The 26,735-nt window shown below is 42.4% G+C and overlaps 1 protein-coding gene and 1 non-coding gene across 9 annotated transcripts in view; one reads left to right on the top strand and one right to left on the bottom strand.

Moving 5' to 3' along the window:
* The window catches only part of LOC119015192 (collagen alpha-1(XVIII) chain-like), a 37,726-nt gene extending 19,739 nt beyond the window's left edge, over positions 1-17,987 (bottom strand). For 4 of the 8 annotated variants that reach the window (XM_037090970.1, XM_037090974.1, XM_037090977.1 and 1 more), the window contains exon 1: positions 3,952-4,491. In XM_037090970.1, the coding sequence (XP_036946865.1) occupies positions 3,952-4,318 (367 nt within the window). In that variant the 5' untranslated portion in view covers positions 4,319-4,491. Of the gene's footprint in view, positions 1-3,951; positions 4,493-17,741; positions 17,858-17,968 lie in introns of those variants that run through there. The other 4 variants (XM_037090972.1, XM_037090971.1, XM_037090976.1 and 1 more) reach the window with 3 other exon arrangements.
* Positions 17,988-25,420: 7,433 nt separating this feature from the next.
* Positions 25,421-25,493, top strand: trnam-cau. The gene has a single exon. It is a non-coding gene; the product is annotated as a tRNA-Met (tRNA).
* The last annotated feature ends 1,242 nt before the right edge of the window (positions 25,494-26,735 follow it).

Below are 26,735 nucleotides of genomic sequence, written 5' to 3'. Positions count from 1 at the left end.
CTATCAAAGTGCTATTTTTTCTGCCTCCAGGAATGAAAACTACAGGAAAATGAAGCCAGGCTGGCAGCTTAGCACCATTTCTTTACATTCGTTTATGTTGAGGAGAACACTGATACATCTGTACCTTAAATATGAAGCTAGAACCAGCCGCTAGTTAGCCTCGAGGAAACTAAAATTTACATTTTCTTGCAAGTAATTCTACACACAAAGCCCCCCGTGAAACCACAAATTGTTATTTTTCTGTTTTGTTTTTGTTCGGTTTAAACAAACAAGACATAATAATATAATTACTGAGCTGTGCAGGTGCTCGTAGGCGGATTTCGTTCCCATTTGACGGAGGCAGGCTAGCTGTTTCCTACCGTAAGTGACTTTTATATGTAAAATTCAAGCAGCTCATCCTTGTTTTCAACCTCTGCTGCTGTTGCTGAGCCACAACCAGCTCACCACTAATTTAAAATTTCAGACAGGAAGGAGTCTGATTAATGATAAATGAACCCAAATTGGCCCAAAATGCAGCTTTAAACAATTAAACTGTTTTTGAAGTTGACTGTGCACTGACTGTGAACCACGTCAGTGAATTAGTGGGTAATTCCCAGCTCACATAAAAGTCTCTCATAGACTTTGTCCCACTCTCTGTTTCTACTCATCCTCCTCTTAATGGTCGGCCGAACACTTGATTACCACCCATCAAGTGTTGGTGGTTTGGGAGGGTGGGCGACCGGCCGTGCCCTCTGACCTCTGGCGGAGACTTCGAGCCGCCCCGTCTCATCCCAGTCACAAGGCTCTCTTGTTACTCGCCGCGATGCCGTTGCCCTTTCTCCCAAACCGAGCAACACAATCGCCACATTTTCCCACCCACAGCCGCTATCATAAATGCCATCCGCAGCCCATCCTCCCCACCACAGATGGCCCGATTGTTTCCCCCCTGGAAGCTAAAACACGGCTCGCATCTAAATCCACACATAAATTCCACGCCAGCTGATCAGAAACTTCTGAAATACGATGACAAGTAGATAACCCGGGACAGAAATGCGTGCTCGGCATGCAGGATGTAGGATGTGATGGATGAAATGGAGAGATTATTGCCGCACCAGACTGCACGCTGCATGTATGAAACCCCTGAACTAACACATTTACCCTGCAACACTTTCCCCCCTCCTCTTCCTTTTTCCTTTCGGCGTGGCTGAGCGAACGTGGCTCTCCATGCAGGTGTTTGGAAATCTCCCACCCAATAAAAGCAGCCAATCGTAACATAGCGTCCCGTCACCTCCTGTTCTGCATGTGCAGCAGCATAATGTTCAAACCCGCCGGGGTTCAACCTGCCTCACTCAACACACTTATCTCTGTTTTACAACATTCCAATTTAAAGCCCAGCATGGTTTATATCTGAGTTTAAGGGTTATCCAAACAAGAACGCTACTTGTAGGACGTGGAACATAACAAAACCCATCTGCCACTTAAACCTGAGACATTTATATTAAATATTCCTGTGGGAAAACATATGATAAAGATGGTTTTAGGCAGCAGAGTTCATTCTGTTCAGCACCCCTGAGAGAAGAGTCCATACAGCAACAATCCTCCCCATACTGCTCAATTTATGAAGCCACTAAAAAACCTCTGGACGTGGGCCTCTGGAGCATTTCCTGTCTTAAAGGTTTATTCTCGGGGAAAGGCCTCATAACTGTGTGTATCATATAGATTTACAGTGCTTGTCTTAATAAAAAAAGACTTGACTCAATGCAGGAAGTCATTTCAGGTGTGCTGAATGCAACCAGAATGAACTTGGGTGCAAAAAATGTTATTTATTGGTTGTTTTTGACGCCTGTTTGAATACAACATATTCAAGATAAGTCCTGTAACCTTGCTCTTGCTGACCATTGCTGACTCATCACACAGAAACGGTGCTTTTGCAGATGCGGTTCTGCAACCGTGCATTTCGACAAGACAGTCACACGGAGGTGGCATGCAGCCGGTGACGTGAACTCAGCTGTTGCGTCATGCGTTCGTGCTCAACAAACTCCTCCGGACACAAAGTGACACCACAACAGTAACGACAACGACGACTGCAGTGACCACACGGCTGTTTTTGCATGTTTCAACACGTTCACTGCAGATTGTTTGTATTTTACATTATTGGCCAACATTTTCCAACCTTCCAGGCTTCAGTTGGTTGAATGCATCCGCTGAAGTCTGTGTGTTTTCTACGTTTGACCTGCAGAGACTTGAAACACGCCCGAGCGTCGAGCCTCGTCACAGTAAATGTGTCAACTTTTTGCTTTTGTCTGTTAATGCCGTGCAGCGTGCCAAATCAAACGATCCGCACCTGCAAGATGCAACTTTGACAGCAATAAAAGCAGAAATGTCGTTCACCGTGATGGATGATTTATGTATAAGAATTAACTACCTTGACGAAATTCAAAGCAAACTTGGAGCAGCGTATCACCAGAGTCACCGCTGATGAAACTGCTGATGAATGTAGCTATTGTTTGATATTCTATATGACATCAAACTTCACATTCTGTTCAATTTTTGTTCTTTTTTGAATGTTTTAAATGTTAATTTCTACATATTGCAGCTTTAAAGGGGAACATCAGAGTACTACTGCACGATAAGCACGAAAGAAGCCGTCTGTCATTCAGGTTTGAAGACTACAAGTTTGACGTTTGTTTAAAATCTGGGGGTGTTGAGTCGCTGCTCTTCATCTCTCCAGGCTACTGTTAGCATCTGAATCGCTGACTTAGCTATCAGTGTTGCATTGTGGGTAATGTAGGCAACAGGTTTTGACAAGGAAGAAGAATGTGTGGAGTAAAAGAGACAGTCACTGGATCTGTTGCATCAATTTTGTTCTTCCTGACAACGCTGTAGGTGTGGAACGTTAAACGGCGACTATACTTTTATTTTATGTTGTGTTGAGTTGTGTACTTACATCATACCAAATATTACAAATTACAAAACAACATTTAATCTTATTTAAGGTAAAGCTGTGATTCAATTTGTCACCTGCGGCTAAAACTTTTAGAGAAAGTCAGAGAGTGAAGGAGGAAGTCGGCCAACGTGACGTAACATAACGGCCATTTCATCAGCAATGGAGACCTCTAGTGTCAGATGTGCCTGAGGTGACAAACTGCAAACATTTAAAACATTACAAAAGTTTGAAATATGCTCAGCTGTAATGTGAAGTACTCGCGATCGCATTAAAATTGGCTGAAACATGCAAAAACAGTCGTTAGATGGCAAGACGCAGAAAACGTGCGTGGACAGACTGGACAGACTTAACGCTCAAACATCGACAGAACGTGACGTGACATCGGGTTCAAAATGTATCTGCAGTCAGGATACATTCTAACCCGCCGGGGTTACCTTTCCAGTTACTAACTGACATGCACGCAGGACGCCCGAGCTCCTGCTCGCCGTCCGGCAGGAGGTGACACTCCACCGGGAGACGCCCGTCCTCCAGAGACGCCCAGCAGCTGTCCTGCAGCACCTGGCAGAAGCTGCGGCAGGGCAGGTGCAGGTGTGCGCCGGCGGTGGCGGTGGGAGGGCACCTGGGCGCCAGCAGGAGGCAGAGGAACCACTCTGCGCTGTGGTGACACCCCTCCCTCGTGAGCCACGCCCACTCCTGTAGGGCCACGCCCACCTCCTCCACAGATGTGTGGTTGAAAAAGTTGGGCAGCGTGAAAGATTTCGGACGTTTGCCAGAGCAAATTGACCAATCAGAGGGCACGGGGAGACAAGGTGGATCAGAACCGTTGATGCGACTATCAGGGGGAGTTGACGGGAGATCAAAAATACCCTCAACAGTCTCACTGAATTTAGAAACATCTCCTACAATCTCGGTTACATTTCGAGGCGATGCCTTCACACCTGATTCTACGTCTGACTCAGACACATTCACTATCCCGACCCCAGAACCCTCCTCCACCCTCCCCCGACCGAACCGGTTTGGATTACCCGTCGTGTTAGGGTTAGCGCTCTCCACCTTCTCTGTCAGGCCTCCGTTAGTAGTCCTGGCGGTCGGGGTCGCGTCCCACGCCTGGACAAACTTACGGATTCCAGTGGCCACGTTGAGGATTTCCTCCCCAACCCCGGACAGGTCATCACTTTCCTCCGGGTCATCCTTCTTCTTCGTGGTATTGGCCGTCTCGGGGGCACCTGTCGTCCATGTTGGCGTGGTGGCACCTGTTGGCATGGAGGCATCTGATGTCCCGCCCTCTGTTGGGGTTTCTGTGGTCGATTCCTCTTTTGTGGACCAAAACCAGGCCTCCGAGTTCCCGGCACAGAGAGCCAGGAGAAGCAACCACGTCTGGATCTTCAGCATGCTGCCGGCTCCAGCGACAGTCCTCCAAAAGTGTCTCAGCCTGCAGGCCTCCTCCACACAGCGCTCTCACTGTTCCTCCACCTGTTAGCCAGCCGCTCACCAGTTAAATCCAAGCGGTTCAAGGGCCACTGAGCATCCACTGAATGAAAACAGAGACATAAAAACTCTGCTCACACTCACAGACCCTCCCCTCTGGATCTCGCAGGGCACGGCTGCTGCAACCTCCCTCATAACAAAAAAAGAAAAGCAGTTGCATGGACGGAGGGGGGGACCCGAGCTGGAGGCAGGCTCGCTACACCGATGATGGAAGTCATTGGTTACTAAAAGTTGCCCCAACACTCAAAAACTCCTCCCCCGTGTGAGCTGATGAGTGGCTCCCCGAAGAGCTTTTTCTCCAGCATGAAGAAAAAGCATGCGAGCGTTTGTGTTACCACAACGACACACCCGTCCTGCACAGAAATAACCTCCGTATAACGCGGAGTTCTCGATTATAAATAAGCCATAATAAACAGGTTTAGTCCACGTTGTGCTCGGCGTCTGACGTTCCCAGTGGTCATGCATGTGAAAATGAGCAAGGACGTCAAGTTCAGAGGAGGAAAATGCAGCTCAGTCATCACAGAACACAGATTCATGTCGGTTTTTAATAAAAGAAAGATCTTAAGTGTCTTTTTGGTACAATTTTGGACTTTCCTGCAGGATGTTGTGTCGATATAGGAATGATTTTAAACTACTTTTAAACGTACACGTGTGCTCACAATTTCATGTAAGAGCATGCACAGGTCATTAAAAAGAATAATTCAACATTTGCATTTTCTTGCCAGGAGTTAGATGAGAAGATCAACACCACATGTATATTTGTGTATTAAGCTAGGAGGCTATTAGCTCAGCGTAGCCTTAAAGCTAGGTCAATATTGAATTTTAACACAATCAGAAATGCAGAAAAAAGATGCTGCTTGAAAAATAGTTCCATCATATGAGGCCACTCTCTCCAGAGTAAACTACAAGTATAAAATCACTACAATAATCAAGTAGTTCTCAAGTTCCATCAGTTTATAAAAAGGTGTTTATTATTATTTTTGGGGGAAAAAAGGAGAGAACCCTCGGAAAACTTCAGTCATCATAACACCACCAGTTCCCCAAAAGTTAACATGACAGATCTTTTTTCTTTCACATCATCATGTTTTCCTGCAGCGGTGTCACAACGTCTTTGATTTCAAAACGCTCGTCCATTTGGGAATGAAACCGTAATGAATGTTTCTGAAACAGAGCGCTTTATTTGTTAACCTGAAAGCCGTCGAACAAGCACTTAGCGAGCGGGACGAGTGCAGCTGTGGTTTTCTATCTGGGGGTCAAGACCCCACAAGAGGTCGCATGACGAGTGAATTTCAAGTATCTTTTGTACTGTTATTTTTGCGTAATTCTTCTTAATGCCACTAAACTTCACCTGAGACGAAGGTTAACAAGTGCACACGACTTCTTTTTAAAGGGGTCACGAGGAATAACTGACGGCAGCTGACAGGTTAAGATGAGAAATGATTTCACTGCGGTTTGAAAACAACAACAACAAAAAGGAAAAGACGGCTTCTGGAAAAATGTGGTGTTGAGTTACACGACGCTGACATGTCGCTGTGATTAATAGCTTTTGTTCAAAGAGAGGCAGAACTCGCTGAATATGTTGCGATGAACAGACGCAGCAGTGTGAGGGGTTGACTGATGGACGGCAGCTGAGACGGCGAGGCAGCCGCAGAGGGCGTATCTGATTGGATCGAAGCTCCGCTCCCGGGGGACGAATCCATTGCTTCATCGGAGAAAATCCTCGGAAAATGTACCGCTTCCAGGTTCTCACAGATGGGCGATAAGACGAGGGAGGGAGGGAGGGAGATACCCCTCTTCTCCCAGGCCGCCGCCGCCTCCTCCTCTCGGCCCTGTGTGCCCCCGTCAGCCAGCTACCCGCCTCATCTGCCAGGCTACGACATCCAGCTGTTAAGACATTCCAGCCCTCAGACCTCCCACGCCCACGCTGCATGACATTTGGAGGCTTGGAAGCTGCCACATTCTGATAATTTGTGCATTCATACAAGCATCGCTGCTGCAGTCAGCATGTGTGCTGGACGGGTTCTGCAAGAAGCCGAACGGGACGCTGGAAATAAGAGAGAGAGAGAGAGAGAGAGCGAGCCAGCGGTCACAGATGAAGCGTTCTGGCATCGGAGGGCTGCAGAGACAAAAACGATGCGAGTCGGTGCATCAACTGTCCTTCAAAGCCTCTTCAGAGTTTATCAAGCTGATCTCGACTCGTTAAACTTTTAAAGATGGATGTTAAGTTGATTATCTCGCTGCTTTCTGCGACAAATCAGCACAGGAAGACTAGATAATCTGCAAATCTGCTTCTTTAATCTAAATGTTCATCATAAGCTACTCTTTGCTGTAGCTACTACCTGCCCTTAGCTTGTTAGCACAGTTAGCCATGAAGTTAGTGACACTATTACCTTCATGTGGTCTGCTGAATTAACCTAATAAACTTACAAACGAGGAGCTGGAGATGATTTGTGTTTTTGATAAATTGTAAATGTTGTGCTAAAAGCTTGTTTGTGCTGCCTGTGGCCAAAACAATTATTACTGCAGGTTTAAATATTAATAAACTGGTAAAAAAAAATAATGTTTAGAAAAGAATAAGAAGAAATTGGTGTAAATTGGATTTTAAGAAAAACAATTTCTACATTAAATACTCACAAACAGGCTCGGGAGCAGACTATTTGCACTCACTCCCAATTATCATCTCATTTCTGTATGAAAAGAAGCTGTTTTAAAGCTGCGCTAACCACAAAGACATCTCGGCTGTTTGTTCCAGCAGCAACAAACCCAACAACATTCAGATGGAACTGGAACGTAATCTGAGTCAGAACCTCACAAGGGTCCGATCATAAACTATCGTCCGATACTACTTTATAAAAAAATGTGGATGTTATCAGGTGAAAACAGGCAAAATATGAAAACAATGAGTCAAAAAAAGGCTTCTTCAAAGCCTGTAAATGAACAGACAGCACTGAAAACTCCCAGACAAATAATAAAAACAAAAGCTCATGTATTTCTGTCTCGCAGTAATTACCAAAAGCAATTCCAGAGACTGTGTTTGGGGGAAAAACAGACTTCCTGTTTAGTTTGTTTTCTTTGTTTTCTGTTGCCAGATGATTGTGCCATGAGATTTCTTCTCCACAGCAGAAGAAGAAAAAAAGCCCTGAAACTGGCACGTTATGACAAATGTGACATGAAAAAGCTTCATTTTTATCACCTAAACATCGATTTTCACAAACTATCTGCACATTAAAATCTCCTGTGGTGTGTTCAGGTTCGACACGCTCGTCAGTATCCACCCATTGACACTCTGCAGACTCTCTGTTGTGCTTGTCTGTGACAGCTGCTCTGACCTGCAGGGCCACGAGGAGGGTAAGAAAACACACCACGCTTCACCGAGTGAAGCGAATGTCAGCTCACGAGGACACCTGGAGTTTTATACATGCAGCTCTACTCACTCCAGCTGAACGCTGCAGCTCCTGTGGGAACTCGACGTCTACTTAGAGCAAATATTTCCTCCTTAAACACTCAGATGTCATCCGTTTACTGCCTTTTAGCGAGTCCTTCAATTTTCCCAGCGTGCCGTTCAGCAACCACCAGAGAAAGTGTGTCGTCTAAACACGCTGATTTTATTGTGGTAGTAACTCTTCAGGTGTTTTCTGTTACTTCTGATTAAATTATCATTTCCTGAAAAGCCCATAAGATGCAGGTGAGTTATCCCAGAGACAGGCTAGCAGTTCCCACCTGCTTCCAGTCTTTGTGCTAAGCTACGCTAACAGGCTGTTGGCTGTAGCATCAGATTTAACGTACGCACACACACACGAGAGAGGTATTGGACAACATGGACAGTTTCACAGAGCTACAGCGAGGAACGAGAGGAGTAAACCAAAAAAAAAAAAAAAAAAAGAAGAGATATAAGAGTGGCAGGAAACACGAGCTCACAGCCCCACGCTGACGTCGGCGCCGGGGTCGACACCAGAGTGTGTTTTATGGTTGGAGAACATACATGTTGAGTGTGTGAACCGTGGGGGGAATCCCTCTGGGAACTGGGGAGGCAGGAACACGATACACCAATTAAACCAAGACACGACGAAGCTGCTGAGAGAAAACGCAGCAGGGTCACACACTTTCTCTCACTCTCAAAATCTTTACGTTTCTTACAGATAAGACGAGCGAGGAGGTTAACCGAGGTAAAGGAGGCGAGGAACGGTTGATGAACGTCTCTGAAAGAAACCTTTAACTCTGCCGTCTGAGTGTAAAGATGGAAATGCAACCAATCATTGTCTGATTACATCCTGGAGACAGGTATGAACTCTGTGCCTCCTCCTGCTCAGACAGAATCCCAAATATGGAGATTTCAATCAATTAAAACGGCTTACAACTATTTAAAGCTGAATGCGGAGCGATGTGAAAAAAAAAAAAGGAAAGAAGAAGAAGTAATTACTTTCCTGGAGGAATCTGGTTGCCGTGGCGACTAGCCCCTCCGCCTGGTAATTAAGCGCAGCTGCAACTTTACACACAGACTCCATCTTCTTTCACACAAATATTCTCAGTGGTGGAAGTACTTTTACTAGATTACTGTAGTGACAAACAAAAAAAACCTTTACGCAACATCTGCCGAATTTACAAGAAGACCCAGTTAATTAAGAATTTGTCGTGAAGAAAGTTTCACAGAGTTTATAAAGTGTCTCCAAACTCAAGAGCTCATAAAATCGAGTGATTTTTAAAGGGAGTCTGGGGGAAATTTCTCTCCCTCTTCATCTCCTTGTTGTCTTTCATGAGCTTAATATAAAGACAACAGTTTTCCCATGGATGGAGATATTTAACAATCACATGCGGCTGTAACATTGAGGCGTCCACATACTTTTGGACATGTAGTGGATCCACTGATTTACTTGCAGTACTTCCATCAACCAGCAGATGGCGGCAACACAGAGGCTGCAGTGGTTGAAGGTGATTTCTTGCAACTCGAAACAGAACTTTTTTTGCATTATTTGGATTAATAGAGACAAAATGCGATTGAAAATGAGCTCAAATTGTATTAAAATATTCATTTGAAAGATATTAAAAAGTTAAAACAACGAGTCTTATTCCAAAATCTGGAGCCCTTCAGAGATTAACTAATAAACTAACCTCTGCATCGAATTTGTACCAACATTTATTCAAATCTCACTGTGTTACAGATGCAGAAATGTCTCTGTGCTGACAGTAAATCGCTGATCTCCACCTGCAGCAACTCCACAGTTATCAAATAACTCAAATTCTTCAAAGCGAGGCAGCAAATAAAACGTTCCCTGTAGGGCTGATGGAAGAAATCAACACCCGTGACTCTCCTCCCTGATAAATACAACCCGCAGTATGTCGAAGAGGGTTTTTTTTTTCTTTTTTTTTTTCTGGCATGGACAAAAGCAGACGAGAGGCTGCGAGACGGTTCAGCTATCGAGCCTCAATGCGCGATTCATTAAGAGACGAGACAGTCGAGTCCTTGTGTGGAGGATCTGGATGTTGAAAGAGGAGGTTTGTTGTAGAGACCAGACAGTAAAAAACAAAAAGGAGGTGAGCAGATAAAAACCTCCTCAAGTGACTGACAGCAGATTATTAAAAAGCAGAGCCAATCATGAGCTTTTAATGTGACTGAAGGTCATTTTAATCCCGTGTTGACGAAGACTTTCAAAGGCTCCTGAAGCCTGAAGAGACGTGACATTCAAGTCAAGTGCAAGAAGGCCTCGTAACTTGAGGCCCGGCGGTTTTAAATTCCTGATGTTGGACCGGAGGGCAAGTTCTGCTCATAACCTCGCTAATGCTCACGGTGAGTCATAAACTGGCAAACCACAACCTGAAGCTCAGACACAGCAGCTACTGTATCATCCAAAATCAGAATTAAACTCAAATTTTTAAGCATTAAAAGTCAAAAAACACAAACACTGACTGTTGAAAGGAGTGAAATAGACGATAAAGCGAGGTATGATTTAGGGCGTGGCCACCTTGTGCCTTCTATTTTACTCTAAACGGGACTTTTATTTACAAAATGAGCATCATTTTGTGTTGAAGAAGACTTGAAACTAGAGACTGAGACCATGAACTCACCAGGAAACTGTTTACTGAGGTCATAAATCAAGTGAGAAGTCAAACGAATGCAGGTTTCTTACGTACTGAAGAAAATTCTGTGGATTTACGAGACAAATAGAAGTTTGATGCCAACTTTAAAAGCGAAGCACCGTAAAACCTACATATTTTAGATGATTGTTTGTCAAACACCTGCTGCTGTCGACACTCTGAACGCGACGTGACCTTAAAACCTGCTGACGTTCGACCTCCGACCTTCATCCTCGTCATCCGATAAATGGAAAGAATGATGTGCATCGCTTCACATGAGCCTCCCTCAAGCAAAACCACTGCAGCAGCTGCTGCGTATCGTGTAGTAAAGTGAGAAATCAGAAAAACAATCTGAATCACAGTAAATCTGCCCCGAGTCTGAGCGAGCTTCTTCTTTGTTGGTGTCACTTCTCGGCTGATTAACGGCGGCGTGAATCAGTCTGAGGAGGTCGGAGGCCTCTGCTGTTGGCAGCCGGCGCCGCCTCTCTGGACGATCTGGCCTCCGCGGCGGAGACGATTCCTCCTCGTGTCACTAACAAGACGGATGTTGTTGCAGAAAACGGAGGAAAAAAAGACGATAATGGAGGAGTCGACGGAGTCGCCTCTGGTTCACAGCCTGTAAACTTTTTTTAAGCGAGCTGGAAAATTAGCGAGCCAGTAAATAAAAGCAATGGACGTCTTTTCTGTCGGACAAAAAGCTTTTTGTTTCTGAGGGTCGAGGCAGTAAAACCTCAACTGCATTCAAGTGCAGAGAGGATACTTCAAGCCTTTTGTACCAAGTCTGACTCAAGTTAACCATCAGATCTTCAGCCTGCACAGACCCGAGTATCACAACAACGCATATTTTACCATCAGAGTTTAATTGTTTACTTTCTAACAATAAAAGTTAAGGTGCGCTGTATTTATGTTTTCTTAGAAAAAGAGAAATAACTCCAGCAAATGAAACAATTAACCAACTGACTGATTTTTGTGAAAGGGCAAAAGGTTTCAGCTTCTCAAGTGTGGAGTGGAGCATTTGCCTTATATTGTATTAAATGGACTACAAATAAATTACAAGTACAAATAAATCACTATTTTCTGATCCTCTGCTGTATTGATAATGAAAATAAGTGTACACTGCAGCTGATCTACCTCGTTTCTTTCATTAAAAGTGACCAACAGTATCACAAATACCTCCCTGTTAGGATCTATGGATCCTTTTTTCTAAATAAAAGTGGACATACTGTGATTGCTGATTTAATTTTTAAATCAAAGTTTCTATCTCAAGTAAACGATCCTAAATGAGCCTCGACAAGAAACTAAAAACGCCAATAATCAACTGGGAACAAGAATTGAGAGAATTGAAAAGTGAATCAATAGTCCAGTTGTTGACATTTCAATCAGGTTCGACCGAGTGTCGATGCACAGACGAAGACTCAGACTGTAATTATTCAACCCAAGTTAACACACATATTTGAAAATGTTGTGTCCTTTATTTATCCAAAAGCAGGCTGTTCTTTCTCTGTTAAAGACTTAGTAGACAATAATTGTAAGTTATTGGCCATCACAGTGAAGTAAAATAGTGAGAAAGCATAAAAACACTTCCTGTCTGATCATCCAATCCACTCCAGGCCAGAACAAAACATCTGTATTACCGTGTATTACTATCAAACTAGTTTTCCTTCAGCTACAGGAGGCACAAATCCAAGCTAAACCAAGCTAAAATTAACCTGGATGCTCAGGTGCTATTTGCGGGTAACCGGGGCTGATTAGATCTTAAAGAGCCGGGGCAGGTGGGCGATTCAAACCGCAGCCGCCATCATCGCCGTTTTCACCACCTCAAAGCCGGCAGCGTCCGCAGCTGGGAAAACAAAACATTCCCAAGTAGCAGAGATCACCTGCTGACCTGCAGATCGCATCAGCCTGCTCAGAAGGATGGAAAACAAAACATCCTCCCAGCCGTCAGCGTGAGATCACGGCTCGACACTCCCGCTGTCAGCAGGTAGAAAACACCCTCAGCCGCCTTTATGAGGCTTTTAAAGACGTCTATAGGGAAGCTGTCATTATTTACATACTGCTGTAAAGAGCTTTGATGTGTCATTTGTTACAGTCTGCAGGTCTAATCAGGGTGAAGGAGGCCGGCTGCTGACTTACAGACGCACGCAGGATAAAAGCTGTAATTACGGATAAAAATGGGAGTTCACCGCGCAGAAGAAATGTCCTCCAGGCTAAAATAAAGAGGAGAGGCTGGTGTAAGAAGCCTGTGGGAGGCTGCTGTTTATTCAACCTGAACAGACTGAATTACTGCTGTACATATTTCCTCTCAGGTACGACCGAGTTCAGGCCAGCAAACACACTGCAGGGAATCTTTAACCAGTATTCATTGTTAGAAACACGGCTGGATCAATTGGAGTTGGAGTTTAAGTGGTATTTTTTAATTTCATCACGTTATTTACCTGATCATGAATATTTTGACCAAGTGTCAGACACAACAAGCTCAAGCTTTAGACTGAGAGTGCCACAAACAGTCAAAATAACCATATTTTACTGCGTTTACACAATGAAAAATTGGGTGAAAATGACCAACAATCTTGAGGTCAACGGTGAAGAGAACCCTGAATATTCAATCTGTCCAATATAATCCAAAACCTGGGTCCTATTCCGACCTTTACCTGATCCAAAGTGGTCATGTTTTCACTCTTGTCTGTTTGTTGGTTTGCAAATCTGTTCAGTTTGACACTTTTAGTGTAATCACGCTGACAAACCAACCAACCAACCAATAAAGTCTGGTGAAAACACGAGGGGACAACGGTGAAAACAAATCGAAGACTTTATCATCTGTTGCCTAACAAAGTATTTGTGTTCTATTTAAAACAAAATCCCCAAAACAAAACAAGTCATCAACTACTTGAAATATATTAGTTAAGTGACATGTACTGCATTTTATTCTAAGCAGTAATTCAGTGTTTCAGTGGCGACTCCAGTGCATCTAAACCAACCTGCTCCTGCTGCGTTAACAACAGGACCGGGAACAAACCAACCCGCCGCCCACTTCCTGTCCAGAGAAAAGCTCTTTGATGCCGTGATGGTGTCCAGTGTCCAGTCCCCATTCATTTCACCAACCCTCCCATCCCACTGTGGGCTGCAATTTAAAACCTTTAATCTCAGAGCGTAACGATATTCTGCCTGTTTCAGGTCAGCTTACAAACCTGCTGCCAGAGTTTTTAAACAAGGAAACAATCACAAGTTCCGTTAATTTAAATAAGTCTAATCAGTTTTTCTCATTATTCAGTTCCATGTTGAGTTTAGACAGATTTAAAATCATGTAAAATTAAATCATTTATCATAGTTCAACGCTGTTTAAAACAAATACTATCTTAGATTTTCAAATTTCTGATTGCCTTTGAATGAATCAGGTGCACAAAGCGCTTAACTCGTTTAAAATTCACCCAAAAATGAACCGTTTGTAGTAATATAATAATGTAAAAAACATTTAATTTCCCACTTTTCACTGCAACTATGAAGCCTTGAATCGTGACAGTCAGACCAACAGTCAGGTGACAAATATTCAGTGAAAAGAGCTTGAAAACGGCAAGATTGCCCCCCTTTTGCTCCCAATATTGGTAACTTATAAATAATAATAAATGATCAAAGAAATTCAGCTTGCGTCACAACATGCGTTACGTTGGATTTATGGCATTTTAACTGCATTAGACTGCACCCAAGACATTTTTAAAAACCATACGACGAGACAAGATCAGATAAGTTGAGATAAATCAAATTATACAAGTGACAACATGTTTAATGTGATGATGAGACAAAAGAAGCCACACTGAGATAAGATGATATTTAGTGTTGAATGACGTCTTCAAAACTCCAGCAATCAGGTGTAGTTGATGACATGTCACAGCTAATGAATCTGAGCCAGACATGTCCTCCAGTCAAACACAACAACAGTCAGACTTCATCATGTTTGTACATCAACTGAGACAAAACCACAGCGACATGTTTTCATAAATAACATTCCAAGACACCACGCTGCTGAAGGTAACGACCCGCTCGGTTTATCTGTAAATCTTACCACAGTCTGCCCCGATTCATCTAATAAAACTGGGATTTAAAGTTTATCCAGCTCATGAAATCTGTGGCACAAGGATTAATGTCAGCATATCTGCCAGATTAAAATGATTTATCTAAACAACAGATAATTCATGAAGTGGTATGGTGTTAATACAGCCAAGCCAGAGACCACTGATCAGGACAGAGTTTCAACATTAATAAGCTTGAAAGTCGTGGGTATACGTAAGAAGACATCAGGACACTTTCTTGCCAGGTTAGTGGCAACAAAACAGGATATATATGATGCGAAGTCTGGACATTTTCCAGCTGTGTTTGTGGAAACAAATCGGACATTTTTGAGCAGATATCAGTACTTTTTTGGAGTCGCATAGATTTTTGACAAGACGTTGGGACAATTACATGTTGTGTTAGTGGCAACAAAACCACAGATTTTTAACGAGATGTCGTGACATATTCAGCCGTCTTAGCGGCAAGAAGATCGGATGTTTTCAGTGAGACATCAGGAACATTTTTCAGCTGCTGCAACCAAATATTTTGAGAGAATATTATATATATATATATTTTGAGAGGGACATTTTCTAGTCATGTTCGTGTCAACAGTATCAGATATTTTTGATGTCACTTCAGGACAATTATTAGCCGTGATGGTGCCAACAAATTTAGACACTTTAGGCTAAAACATGATATTTTTCAAAGCAAAATGGCTACAGGCACAGAATTATTATTAGAAACACATTTCTAATCACTTTACATTATGTATGAAATGACAAACAAAGTGCCATAACAAGACATCACTTCAGGAAAGTTTCCAGCGCCTTAAATATTTAAACATTTAAACTTCCACACTGTGGAAAAAAAATCAGCCAACAAACTTCCCCTTAAAATGCAACTGATGGCAGAAATGATTCTCGTGTTCAGACAGGCAGAGCATCCAGGAAAGAAACTGTAAAATCCAGAGAAATTATCTGTCTGACATTCACCTTCAGATGTAATTATCCCATCAGATCCTCTGTATTATATCCCCCTCGCATCCCGAGTTTACAGTAATGTGAGCAGCTTCTACACAGTGCAGGTTTTATTCGCCCCACTCGTTGTCTGCTTTGATAACACACAGCATCGTATATCAAGGAAACGAGCTGCTCGGCCACCCAGGAGAGACGTCGGCTGCTTGTGCTCCGGCATTCTTTTGCAAAGTGCCTACAAGACGCGTAAACACAGTAAATCTGAGAGGTGTTATACATCGGCTCAATGCAGAGAGAGAACAACGAGGATGTAAATTCTGGTGAAGAATCCGCCCTCGCATCTCCCGTTTAGACGGTAAACGATCAATTCACGATTCTCAGTGTTTGACAGGAATTCCCTTATTTGGTGGACTCACAGCCTGATTCCTACATTTCCCAGAAAACCTTTCATGAACCTGCTGCATTTGAAACGACCTACTTAAGACGACGCACACAGCTTGAATTCTTGTGTGAGGTTTGCCGGAGCGTTTCTGCATATATGTCTCTACATGAATGTGTGGGCATGCCTGAATGTCAGCATAATCTCTGCGTGTTGTGTGTGGAGTGTGTGGGCGCGTTTGTGTGTGTCTGTGTGTGTGTGTGTGTGGCCAGGAGAGGAGGGAGACTACAGCCAGGTAAAATTAGGCGATGAAGATCAAGTGTGTCTGTTTCAGTGGGAGGGACCGACGAGCCCTGAAGAGGGGAAAATCTGAACAAACCACAAATCACACCCTCACACACACACACACACACACACACACACACACAGTAGTGTACTGCACTACAACACACTGACAAGTACTTACACAAGTACAATCCCTCATGCAGCATTTATTCTTAAACCTGACCCTTAACTCTGAACTTAAAAATGAATGAAAAAATGCAATTCGATTACGAAACGAGCAAAGTAAGTAAAAGCCTGAGAGTCAAAATGGTTTGACAATACACACACACACACACACACACACAATGATGCAAAATGACCACAAAGCCATGCAAACGACCATAAAGAGGTGTTAAATGATCGCAAAGAGCCGAACAACCAATAAGAGACTCAAAATGACCACAAAGACTCAAAACAACCATAAAGAGACTCAACACAGCTACAAAAAACAACTAGAAAGAAAACACAAAATTACCAAAGAGACTGAAAAAGACCACAAAGAGACTCAAAACTACAAATATTATACCATGACCCCCAAAACAGCAACTAACAGACACCTTATGACGTCACACAGACTCTAAACCACCACAAAGAGACTCAACACAGCTACAAAGATACAAAAAATGACAACAAGGAGACTCATACCAACTCTAAAGACACATAACGCCGCCCCAAAGACACTCAAAAAACCACAAAGAGACTCAAAACAACTACAAGGATTTAAAACAACCACAGAGAGACTCATTAGGACAACAAGGAAACAATGACCACAGAGACATCAAACAAGATGAGACTACAAAGAGACGACGATCTCTCTTATGAGACACAAATCATCTGAGTTTGTCTTGTGTCTGTGTTGATCTGACTGACTCCTGAGGATGACTTTTATAACGTCTGTGCCAAAGAGCCCACTGAGCACAAACTGTCGGCAAACACAAGACAAGCAACGTCAGCAAGTCGAAACAGTCGGCTGACATCAGATTATGTGTTTTTTTCTTCATGTTCTCCAGATGAAAGCAGAACAGGTCGGTGCACGACTCCATCAATACAGATGTTCCTCCTGTTTCAACTCCACTTCTACAAACCAAACAAAGGCTGCAGACAGCAGGGTACAGTAGAGTCTTTGACTGTGGAGGGGATGTGATGAGCTATTCATGATTCCCTGCAGACAAGTCCAGACATTCACGTCAACCACAAGCTCATTCCCGCCTGAAGAACCACGCTTGGAGATCCTGTGTCAGCACATAGCCCTCATCAGTAATTCACACGTTCAGCAGAAACGCAGGCTGATAATGTCAGAATTTAAATTTTAAATCAAAGAGTGGAGGCTTGATGAGATCAGAGCAAGAAGCCACCTACAGCACACCAAACCCCGTTGTGTTTTTCACCATTTTAGAGCTCGTTTTCTGCACTTTTTCTACAGTTTTTACACACAAATTGAAAGTTTTGCGGGGACATTTTCTTCAAAACACACAGCCGAATTAACAAAAGTGTTTAAACATAAAAGAATAAAATGTAAATTGATTCTTACCTCTCCTCTGTGATTGTATCTGTGCGACCAGCAGCAGGAGGATGCAGGTCTGCAGGCTCAGCACCGACCACCTGTCGCCTCCACGCTTCATCCTTCAGCCGAGCTCTGACAAAACTCTGACGAACAACAACAAATAAAATCCGATCAGAGTTCGTGAGGAGGAGTTTTCATCTCCCGCCGACAGTCTGAGCAGCAGCTGGACGACAATCAACTGCCCGCTCCTCTACCTGTGCAGCCTGCGCGCACCTTGACGCAGAGCAGCCGAGTGCAGCTGCGACCCACGTCAAGCTGGAGGGATCACACGACTTCCTGCGTGGATTTTTCAAAGTAAAAGCTCTGACGATGAACATTTTCCGCAGTAAGTGTCGAAATATTGGCTAGAAAATAGTCACTGGGGATTATTGCCACCACTGCAAATATAATATAATAAAAACAGGTATAAAAATATAAGATAGGCATGAATTAAAACTGTCTGAACAGTCACAAAGAGACTGAAACATACAAATAAGAATGCTATGATTTGTTTTTCTGGGCATTTGTTTACAATAAACAATATAAAGTTACTTATTCTTATTAAAAAAAGATTATAACTTTTGTTTTTGATGTTGATTCTGTCTCAAACAGACATTTTCTTTAATTCTAATGATTATAAATTGAATTTAATTCAAAAGAAATAGTAAAAATATCACCACATACTTGGATTAAGACTAAAACAGCAGATTTTTTTGGCTATTTGTTGATAATAAACAACATGAAATTACTTTATATTATTTTAAAATGATTGTTGAATTTGTTTTTAATGTTGATTCCGACCCAAACATTTCTTAAAAGAATTCTGGTGATTTTTACTTCACATTAATGCTGCAAATGTTAAAGGAATAGCAAAAAAATCACATTATACATTTTTTATAAGTTTCAACTAGAATGTTTAAGAAAAAGTGCACAAAATACTGTAAAACTTGACTGAAACTCCTGGAAAATACTGTAAAGGAAAAAAAAAAAAAGAAACAACCGTATTGTGAATGAGATTAAAAAAAGATAAAATATTGTGCTGGTTGAATTAAAGCAGTTCTTGAAATTATGCACCTTTATTTCTTGCAGGTCTTCTGTTCCTGTTGGTTGTTTCTACCTTCACACATCTGCCTTCAGACTTCACAGTCACACTGACTTTATGAAGTTTCACAAACCTTCCCCTCCGGCTCCAAAAACCTGTTAAACTTACTGCATCCAGCACTCGACAGTTACAGCTGACATGTAAGAGAAAAAGGTGCAATTTCTTCCAAGAAAAGTTAAGTGTGCCTCAATAAATTTTGATGAGCTGATAACTCATGAGTCCACCCAAACTGTAGCCTGACAGCATACTCACTGATAAACACTGGATTATCTTACTGTAATAAATAAAAGTGTAAATAATCAGATTTATTGGCCTCATATGTGAAACACAATGAATAAAATCAATGTATATTCCATCACATAAAAGTTAGATTCAAGGGTTCAAGAAGAGGCTTCTTTAAGTTCACCTCCTTACAGCATTTATAAGGTACAGAATAATACGGTAAAATGTGATAAGGTACGGTAACTTGCAAAGGAACACTATGATACCATACGACAAAGTATTTTAATGTTTGGTACAGTATGATATAATAAGGTACAGTAAGAGACAATACAGAACAGATAACCAAAGACCTGTACAATATGTAATACGTTACGATGCAGAGCTGATGAGTTAAGAGCTGATAAAATCCAATCCAATAACATACAATATATAAAAACTTATCCTGAGGTAAATTCTTGTGAAGAAGCTGCAGCTAAAAATAAGAACGAGCACAAATTTAGACTATGAAAACTCAAATAAGGTGCAAATTCAAAATACACACCAAGCCACAAATATAAACTCAATAACTTGAGGGTTCATAAATACAGAAACTGAAAATCAGCATCATATACTCGGCAGATATAAGTTTTCCATGTGTTGGACTGGTTCTGTTCAGACACGTCGGCCTGCAGTGTGGCACCTGTCTGTGCTCCGGACTACAACTGCATTCCTCGTGGAGAGAAAGGTTTCATGTGATGACAGACGCTTTATTACTACGCCTCCACCAACACCATACTATTAACCCCCACCTCAGACCTTTATTTATGATCTTTCTGCATCCATACAAGTCAAAAGTGGACTTTTATTCATCTGGGTTTTCTCCCAAAAATGCAAGAAATCTCCTCGTTGTTTTTATCACAGCTCAGTAGGCAGAAGGAAAGTGAGTGTCAGTGTATTAGGGTTTGTCAGAACATGTCCTCCCCAACACCTGAACCACACGACTGAATAGAAAAATCCCTCTGACACAGTCTGGATCTCCTCCTGTGCGCACACGTAAAGATAAGCCCACTTTGCTTTTTCGCCATCGGCTGTGTTGTTGTTACGACCCCCCTCTCTCTGTCACGCTCGCACACTTCAAATTTAAATTCCATCCATCTTCTCTCTGGCTTTCGGCTGTCAGGGTTCAGGAAGAGTCGTCTTGAAGGTAGCACTTATGTTGTGGATGAGCGCTGTCATTTCTGTCTGAACGTACAATATGAGAGTTGTGTCCTCGCGCCCATCAAGCGAGGAGACGAATAGCTGCTTGTTGGTCTGCAGCTGCCAGGTAAAATAAACTTTTCCATCTGGATGGCAGGAAGGTGAGTTTCCAAAAGGTCACAAACATCTCAACCTGTAAATTAAGGTGTGAGACACAGTCTGCTTCCTATAAACCGATCCCATCTTCCGCTTAATACCAGGATGTGAACAATTATGAGTCTCTGAAGAATTCATGTAGCATTTTCTGTGTTAAACTGTATATGGTTGTACTCTCAGTTTACATTTTAATTTCAGATTATAAATGATCACGATACCTGATTTAAAATGAGTCTGTGAGGCGGTGCTTTGGGCTAAATACAAACATTAACATGCTAAAATGCTGTAATGTTTCCCATGTTAGCCAGCTAAGTTTATCACATTAGATAGATAGATAGATAGATAGATAGATAGATAGATAGATAGATTGCTTTAAATGGCGACCAAATCGATCCAAAAACAAACGCTCTCGAACAAATGGATGTTCAGTGTTTGAAGAAAGAATCCAGTTCACATTCTGGGTTTTACCTGCAACATCCATTTTGAGCATTTGCAGTGAATTATTGTCAGTTTCTGTAACATGAGCAGCTCCTACACAGGACATACAGTACAGTAGGTGGTTTCACAGTGCAAACAGACTCTGACGGAGCCGCCACAGGTGAGAAAAGGCTTCTGAGAGGCGTCCATGATGTTAGGTGACAGCGTATTGAGTGACGCTGCGACAATAGATGCTGTAAAGCACCTTTTGTCGCTTTATAATCTCAGCTGGATGAAATGTGATCACCATCTCATTGTGCTGGTAACGTAATCTGAAACCAGGGCAGTAAAAGTCTTCAAGCAGCGTGAAAATATTTAAAATGAGCTGTTCACCTCAGTGTAAAGCAGCCAAGCATATTTTCTATGTACTTTGGTTCATACTGTGATTAGTGCTCGTCACAGTCTTAAAAAAAACGAAACGTGCAAACAGTCGTGCAACACATCAAAGAAAATTGTACAGATATAGATTGGTAAACTTCACAGGATGACATGAGTCCACTCATTGAAACAGTGAGGAAACATCGCCGCCTGGTGGACAACATGGGTGCTGAAGGTGTTTTTTCATGTCTGCAGATATTTTATTGATGATTACAGAAACTCCAGTCTTTGAATTCAGAGACAGTCGGTATAGGAAAGCTGACAAAACAGTTTGTTTATTAGGAGAATACGGTAAACTGAAAGCCTGACAGAGAGAACGAGACTGATTATTTTTGCTCTTGGATGCTGTGGATAAAAGAGAAAAAAATATCTAATTTTACACCAGAATTACTAATCTGCTTCTTGTGTTTACGTGCAAGTATTGGCAAAGTAATGACGGCTGACTTTTGTTCCTCTTTGAGCGAGAGCACCGTTTTTTTTTGACAAAATGCGTTTTAAACTAGCAGTGTTAAAAGTTAGCATGTGGCTATAAACCAGATGTTATACTGTTGTTTCAGTGTTTGTCTTCTTGTCTGTTCTTTGCTGATTTCAGCTGAATTGATTGGCCGGTCCAACAGAAATAGAAGCCCTGTGTATCTGCTACGGAAGAGTCCGGACTGCCAGAGCAGATACGCAACGCGGCGGAGCCAGTGGAGGTGAATGGTAGAAGGCCGGCTACCAGCTGGTGGACAGGTATAAAAACTGTGCCAGATCTGTTGTTTTCATATTGTTGTTGTGTCAACTTTGTTATTTAATTTGCACAGATTTTTACTTTATGTTTTATGAAAATAATGACTGATAATTGTTTTTTCTCTCCACAGTGTGAGTGTATTTCAGTGCATGGCAGCCAGGCCAGCATCCAGATGGGCATTCATGCTGGGAGTTGTACTGCCTGCATGACATTTATTTCATTAATGTGAAGAAATGTTGGGAATTGGGAATAAATGATGTGATGTGATGTGATTAAAATGCCAATATCACATTGAAAAGGAGATTCCTAGTTTGAAATGGCTTCAGGTGATAACAAACTTGAGACCTTAAGTACAACAATGTGATAATTACGGAAACTCGCGTCTGCAGCTACACGTATGTGTGACAAACACCACGATTGGAGGAAGTGCTTGGATTTGACAGTTTTAATTAGATTGTTTTAGTCTGAAAACTAACCAGATGTTATGTTGTTGTTTAGGTCTTCTTGTCAACTCTGTGCTCCGACAGAAATAGAAGCCCCGCGTTTATCTGCTACGGAAGAGTCCCGATTGCTGCAGTGGAGCCAGTGGAGACCTCTTGTGGAGAAAATGGCAAAAGCTCATTTGATCTTGCATGACGTGAGTGTATTTCAGTGCATGTCGGCCAGGCCAGCGTCCAAATGGACAATCATGCTGGGAGTTGTACTGCCAGCACCAAGACCGCTGGAGGAGGAGACCAAACCTTCCAACCCCTTCTTGGGTGAGGCTGGAGCAGGCAAACATTCCCAGAGCTTGACCGGGAAATTATGGAGTAAAAATCCTTCGCCCATCCCAGAGACAGTGGCAGGCGGGGCAGCGTACCTGTCCTGAGGCGAGCTCAGCAGGGAGGAAAGAAACCCTCTCGTGGAGCAAAAGGGCAGAAGCTTGCTTGATCTTGATTTTCAGTATAACAGTATATGACCCCACTTCAAAAAACACTAACTATCCCTTTAAAATGGCTTCCGGTGATAAACAACCTGAAGATGTAGGGGGGCCACATGTTGTCACTGGGGCTCTGAACCCCCGTAGATCCACCTCAGAACTGCCACTACTACAGTACAACTTTACGGTCATTACTGAAACACGCAACTGCAGCTATACGTATGTGTGATAAACACAACAAGTGCTTGGATTTGTCTAGTATTTTACATTGTTTTAAAACTAACCAGATGTTAAGTTGTTGTTTCGGTGTCTTTCTTCTTGCCGGCTATGGTCCGTGCTCCAATATCCAGCAGAAATAGAAGCCCTGCATATATCTGCTACGGGCTGCCGGAGCAGATACGCAACGCGGCAGAGTCCGTGGAGGCGAGTGAGACCACTCAAAGCCCTGTTAGCTTTTCTGTTACACTGCCGTCCTTGAGCTGGTAAAACAGTTCAAATTAGCCAATGTAAGATTGGTTCCTATCATCTAGATAACTATATTGATAATTATATTTGCCTCTTTGATAAAAAAAAAAACAACTAATTATTGTCTCTTCTCTCCACAGTGTGAGTGTATTTCAGTGCATGTCGGCCACGCCGGCGTCCAAATGGACAATCATGCTGGGAGTTGTACTGCCAGCACCAAGACCGCTGGAGGAGGAAACAAAACCTTCCATTCCCTGCTTTGGGTGAGACTGGAGCAGGCAAACATGTTCCCAGAGCTTGACGGGCAAATTCTGGAGTCCAAGTCCTTCACCTGCTCCGGGGACAGTGGCAGGCGGGGCAGTGTACCTGTCAAACAGTAACAGAGGTGTCCTAAAGCGAGCTCAACAGGGAGGACAGAAACCTCTTGTGGAGCAGAAAGGAAAAAGCTCACTTGATCCTTATTTTCAGTATGAATATTGTTCATGGAAGCGGTCTCTTCTGACCATGACGTGAGTGTATTTCAGTGCATGTCGGCCACGCCGGCGTCCAAAAGGGACAATCATGCTGGGAGTTGTACTGCCTGGAGCTCAGCATCCAGCCGGGCGGCCAGATACACCAGAGGAGGGGAAGAAACCTTCAGAGCTCTTTAAAGGTGAAATGGTGTCATTGCACCTCAGATGAAGCTCAATGGATGGAATGGAAATGTCACATTGAAAAGGAGACCCCAAGTTTAAAATGGCTTCAGGTGACAACCCGAAGATGTAGGGAGGCCACATGTTGTTACCGGGGCCCCGGACCCCCTTAGATCCACCTCAGAACTGCCATGGTTACAGTTACAGCTAACTACGCCATCATTATGGAAACGCATGACCGTAGATACGTTAATGTCATAAACACAACAATTGAAAGAAGTGATTGGATTGTGTCTTTTTTTGTTATGTTGTTATTTCAGCGTCTGTCTTCTTGTTGGCTCTGTGCTGATTGGACGGAGCCGCGCTGCGACATCCGGCAGGAACAGAAGAACCGCGTATATCTGCTACGGAAGGGTCCAGGCTGCTGGAGCACGTACGCAACGTGGCGGAGCCAGTGGAGGCGTTTTAGTTTTAATTAGTTTAACAAGTGATTAAGTAGTTTTAGTTGAGTTTTTTTTCCAGGGATTTAATTGAATAGTTAACTTTAATAATCCTGGTGTGCATGTCTGTGTTTGTGCTTTTTGTGTTTTATTAACAAACCCTGATCATGATGCATTATGATTTAGTGTGCTACATATTGAAGCAGCGTTGTAGTTTTATCGTCTATATGTGATCAGTGACTGACTGTCAAAATCCAATAAACAATTCAAAAACATTTCGACAATATTTATTGTAAGTTAAAATATAATTGTACAGATATAATACTGTAGATGTGTATTCTTTTCTGCTTTCTTTAAGAAAAACACCTTATTTAAAATGAATAAAATAAACAAAAAATGTTAAGGTGTTAAATATATAGAGAAGCAAATTTAAATTTAATGTCACATTTTATAAATTAATTAACACCTACATGTATGTGTAGATGTTTTTGGTGTATGTAATGGCATGTTCATGCATCTATGGAGTCATTTATTTATTGTTAATTCTGTCAGTTTCAGTCTTCATTATTTGGGACATAGATGGTGACATTTCTGTACTGTTTTATTAATTTTTTTAAAAAATTGTGCATCTTAAAATAAAGTACTGTCTGGCCCTGCTCACCTCTCTCTCATCTGTCTGTATTCAGAGTCGTTGTGTTTATAGCCTAAAATGCAGAGATTTGATTGGCTGACTAGCATCAAGTGGGACGGCTTAACTCGCCTGCAATTGGTCAGTGGATCCTTTAAATAACTACCGTAAGGTCTGGAAAAGCTGCGCCGGTCAAAATAGAATTTTGCTTATTCTAAAATGTATTGACTGTAGTTCCAGGTCCGTGTTGGACGGCGTCTGGGTTCGGACCCAGAATGTGAGAGGCGGTGTCGCCATCTTGTATATCCATATCTAGCCTGCATGACATCAACAGTTCCAACTGCCTCGTTGGCGCAGTAGGCAGCGCGTCAGTCTCATAATCTGAAGGTCGTGAGTTCGAGCCTCACACGGGGCAAGAGTTTTGTATTGCGTGTATTTATTAATCTGTTTTTTTCCAAATAAGATTCTGCTGACTGTATCAGTAAGCCTGCATGATTAATGCTGACATCTCATCATATATGGAAAGTGTGTGTGCTTGCTGCTAGACACCTGTAGCTTTGATTTGTGTCTAATCTTTGCTCCAGTATTATGAAAGTTATTGCATCCATGTATAATCAAGTCATCACTGATCAAGAGGAAATTGTCCTGTGGTTATTTGTTTTTCAACCATTTGAATGAATTTTACATAGAAGTCTATACTAGATGAACACTGTCTACACGCTTTATTAGTGGAAGGCTGTCCAGGAACAATCTGGACATTGAGGTTGAACGTTTACAGAAAGCATGGCTCCGCTCTCTCTGTTGACTCGCTGCGGTTTCAACATTATGCAACCTTTGGCATCACACTTCAGAGTGGAACTTTCCCATAGCCCGCCCTCCCCTACAGGTGCATGTAATGTGTTTATGAATAGCCATGATGCTGACATGCTGGAAGCGCATTGACAGGCGTGTCTCAGCTCTTTGATTTTCATAACTGCTGTAATATGCTTAACGTGAGAGTCCGTTGCCAGAAGGCAGGGACGAAAACAGACATCTAGATTAAAATCTGTGATCAGTTGTTGATGTGTCAGATATGTATAGTGGGATTTGCATTGTCACTTTTTTAGAGCCCTTAGCCTCTGACTGAATTATAGCTGACAGGCAGAACAAGCTGTTCATATATGAGGAGAATGTTGAACGTTATCTTCGTGTCTGGACTTGTTTTGCATGAAATGTCAGCAATAATTGGCTCATCACCCCACCTGTCAAAAGTATATTTGAATACAGACAATAGAAACTGACATCAAAGGACAACATAGTTTCATGATGTTTCACTTTGTTACCCTTCCATATTTAGAGCCCCAAACAGTCTTCTGGGGACCTTATTTTCTTCTGAGAACAACTTTGTTATTCACTTCTGGATAAAACAAATATTTCTGAGTTATTACCTCATTAAAATTATAAATATTAAAATTCTGAGTTTGATATATATATATATAGAGGCCCTTTCAGTTAATAATTCCTGTGTATATGGCTGAATGTATATCTAATCCAAGGCATTAATGGAGACTGTTAGTTTATACAGTTCGCTTACAGTAGCACTTTCCAAACAGTGGGGCCCAAGAAAATAAATAAACTCAACAGAGTGCAATGCTGCCTTCAGGTACTTAGTGAATAT

This window comes from Acanthopagrus latus, chromosome 24 (assembly GCF_904848185.1).
Source record: "Acanthopagrus latus isolate v.2019 chromosome 24, fAcaLat1.1, whole genome shotgun sequence".
NCBI lineage: Eukaryota > Metazoa > Chordata > Actinopteri > Spariformes > Sparidae > Acanthopagrus > Acanthopagrus latus.
This window is presented reverse-complemented; position numbering and strand designations above follow the sequence as displayed.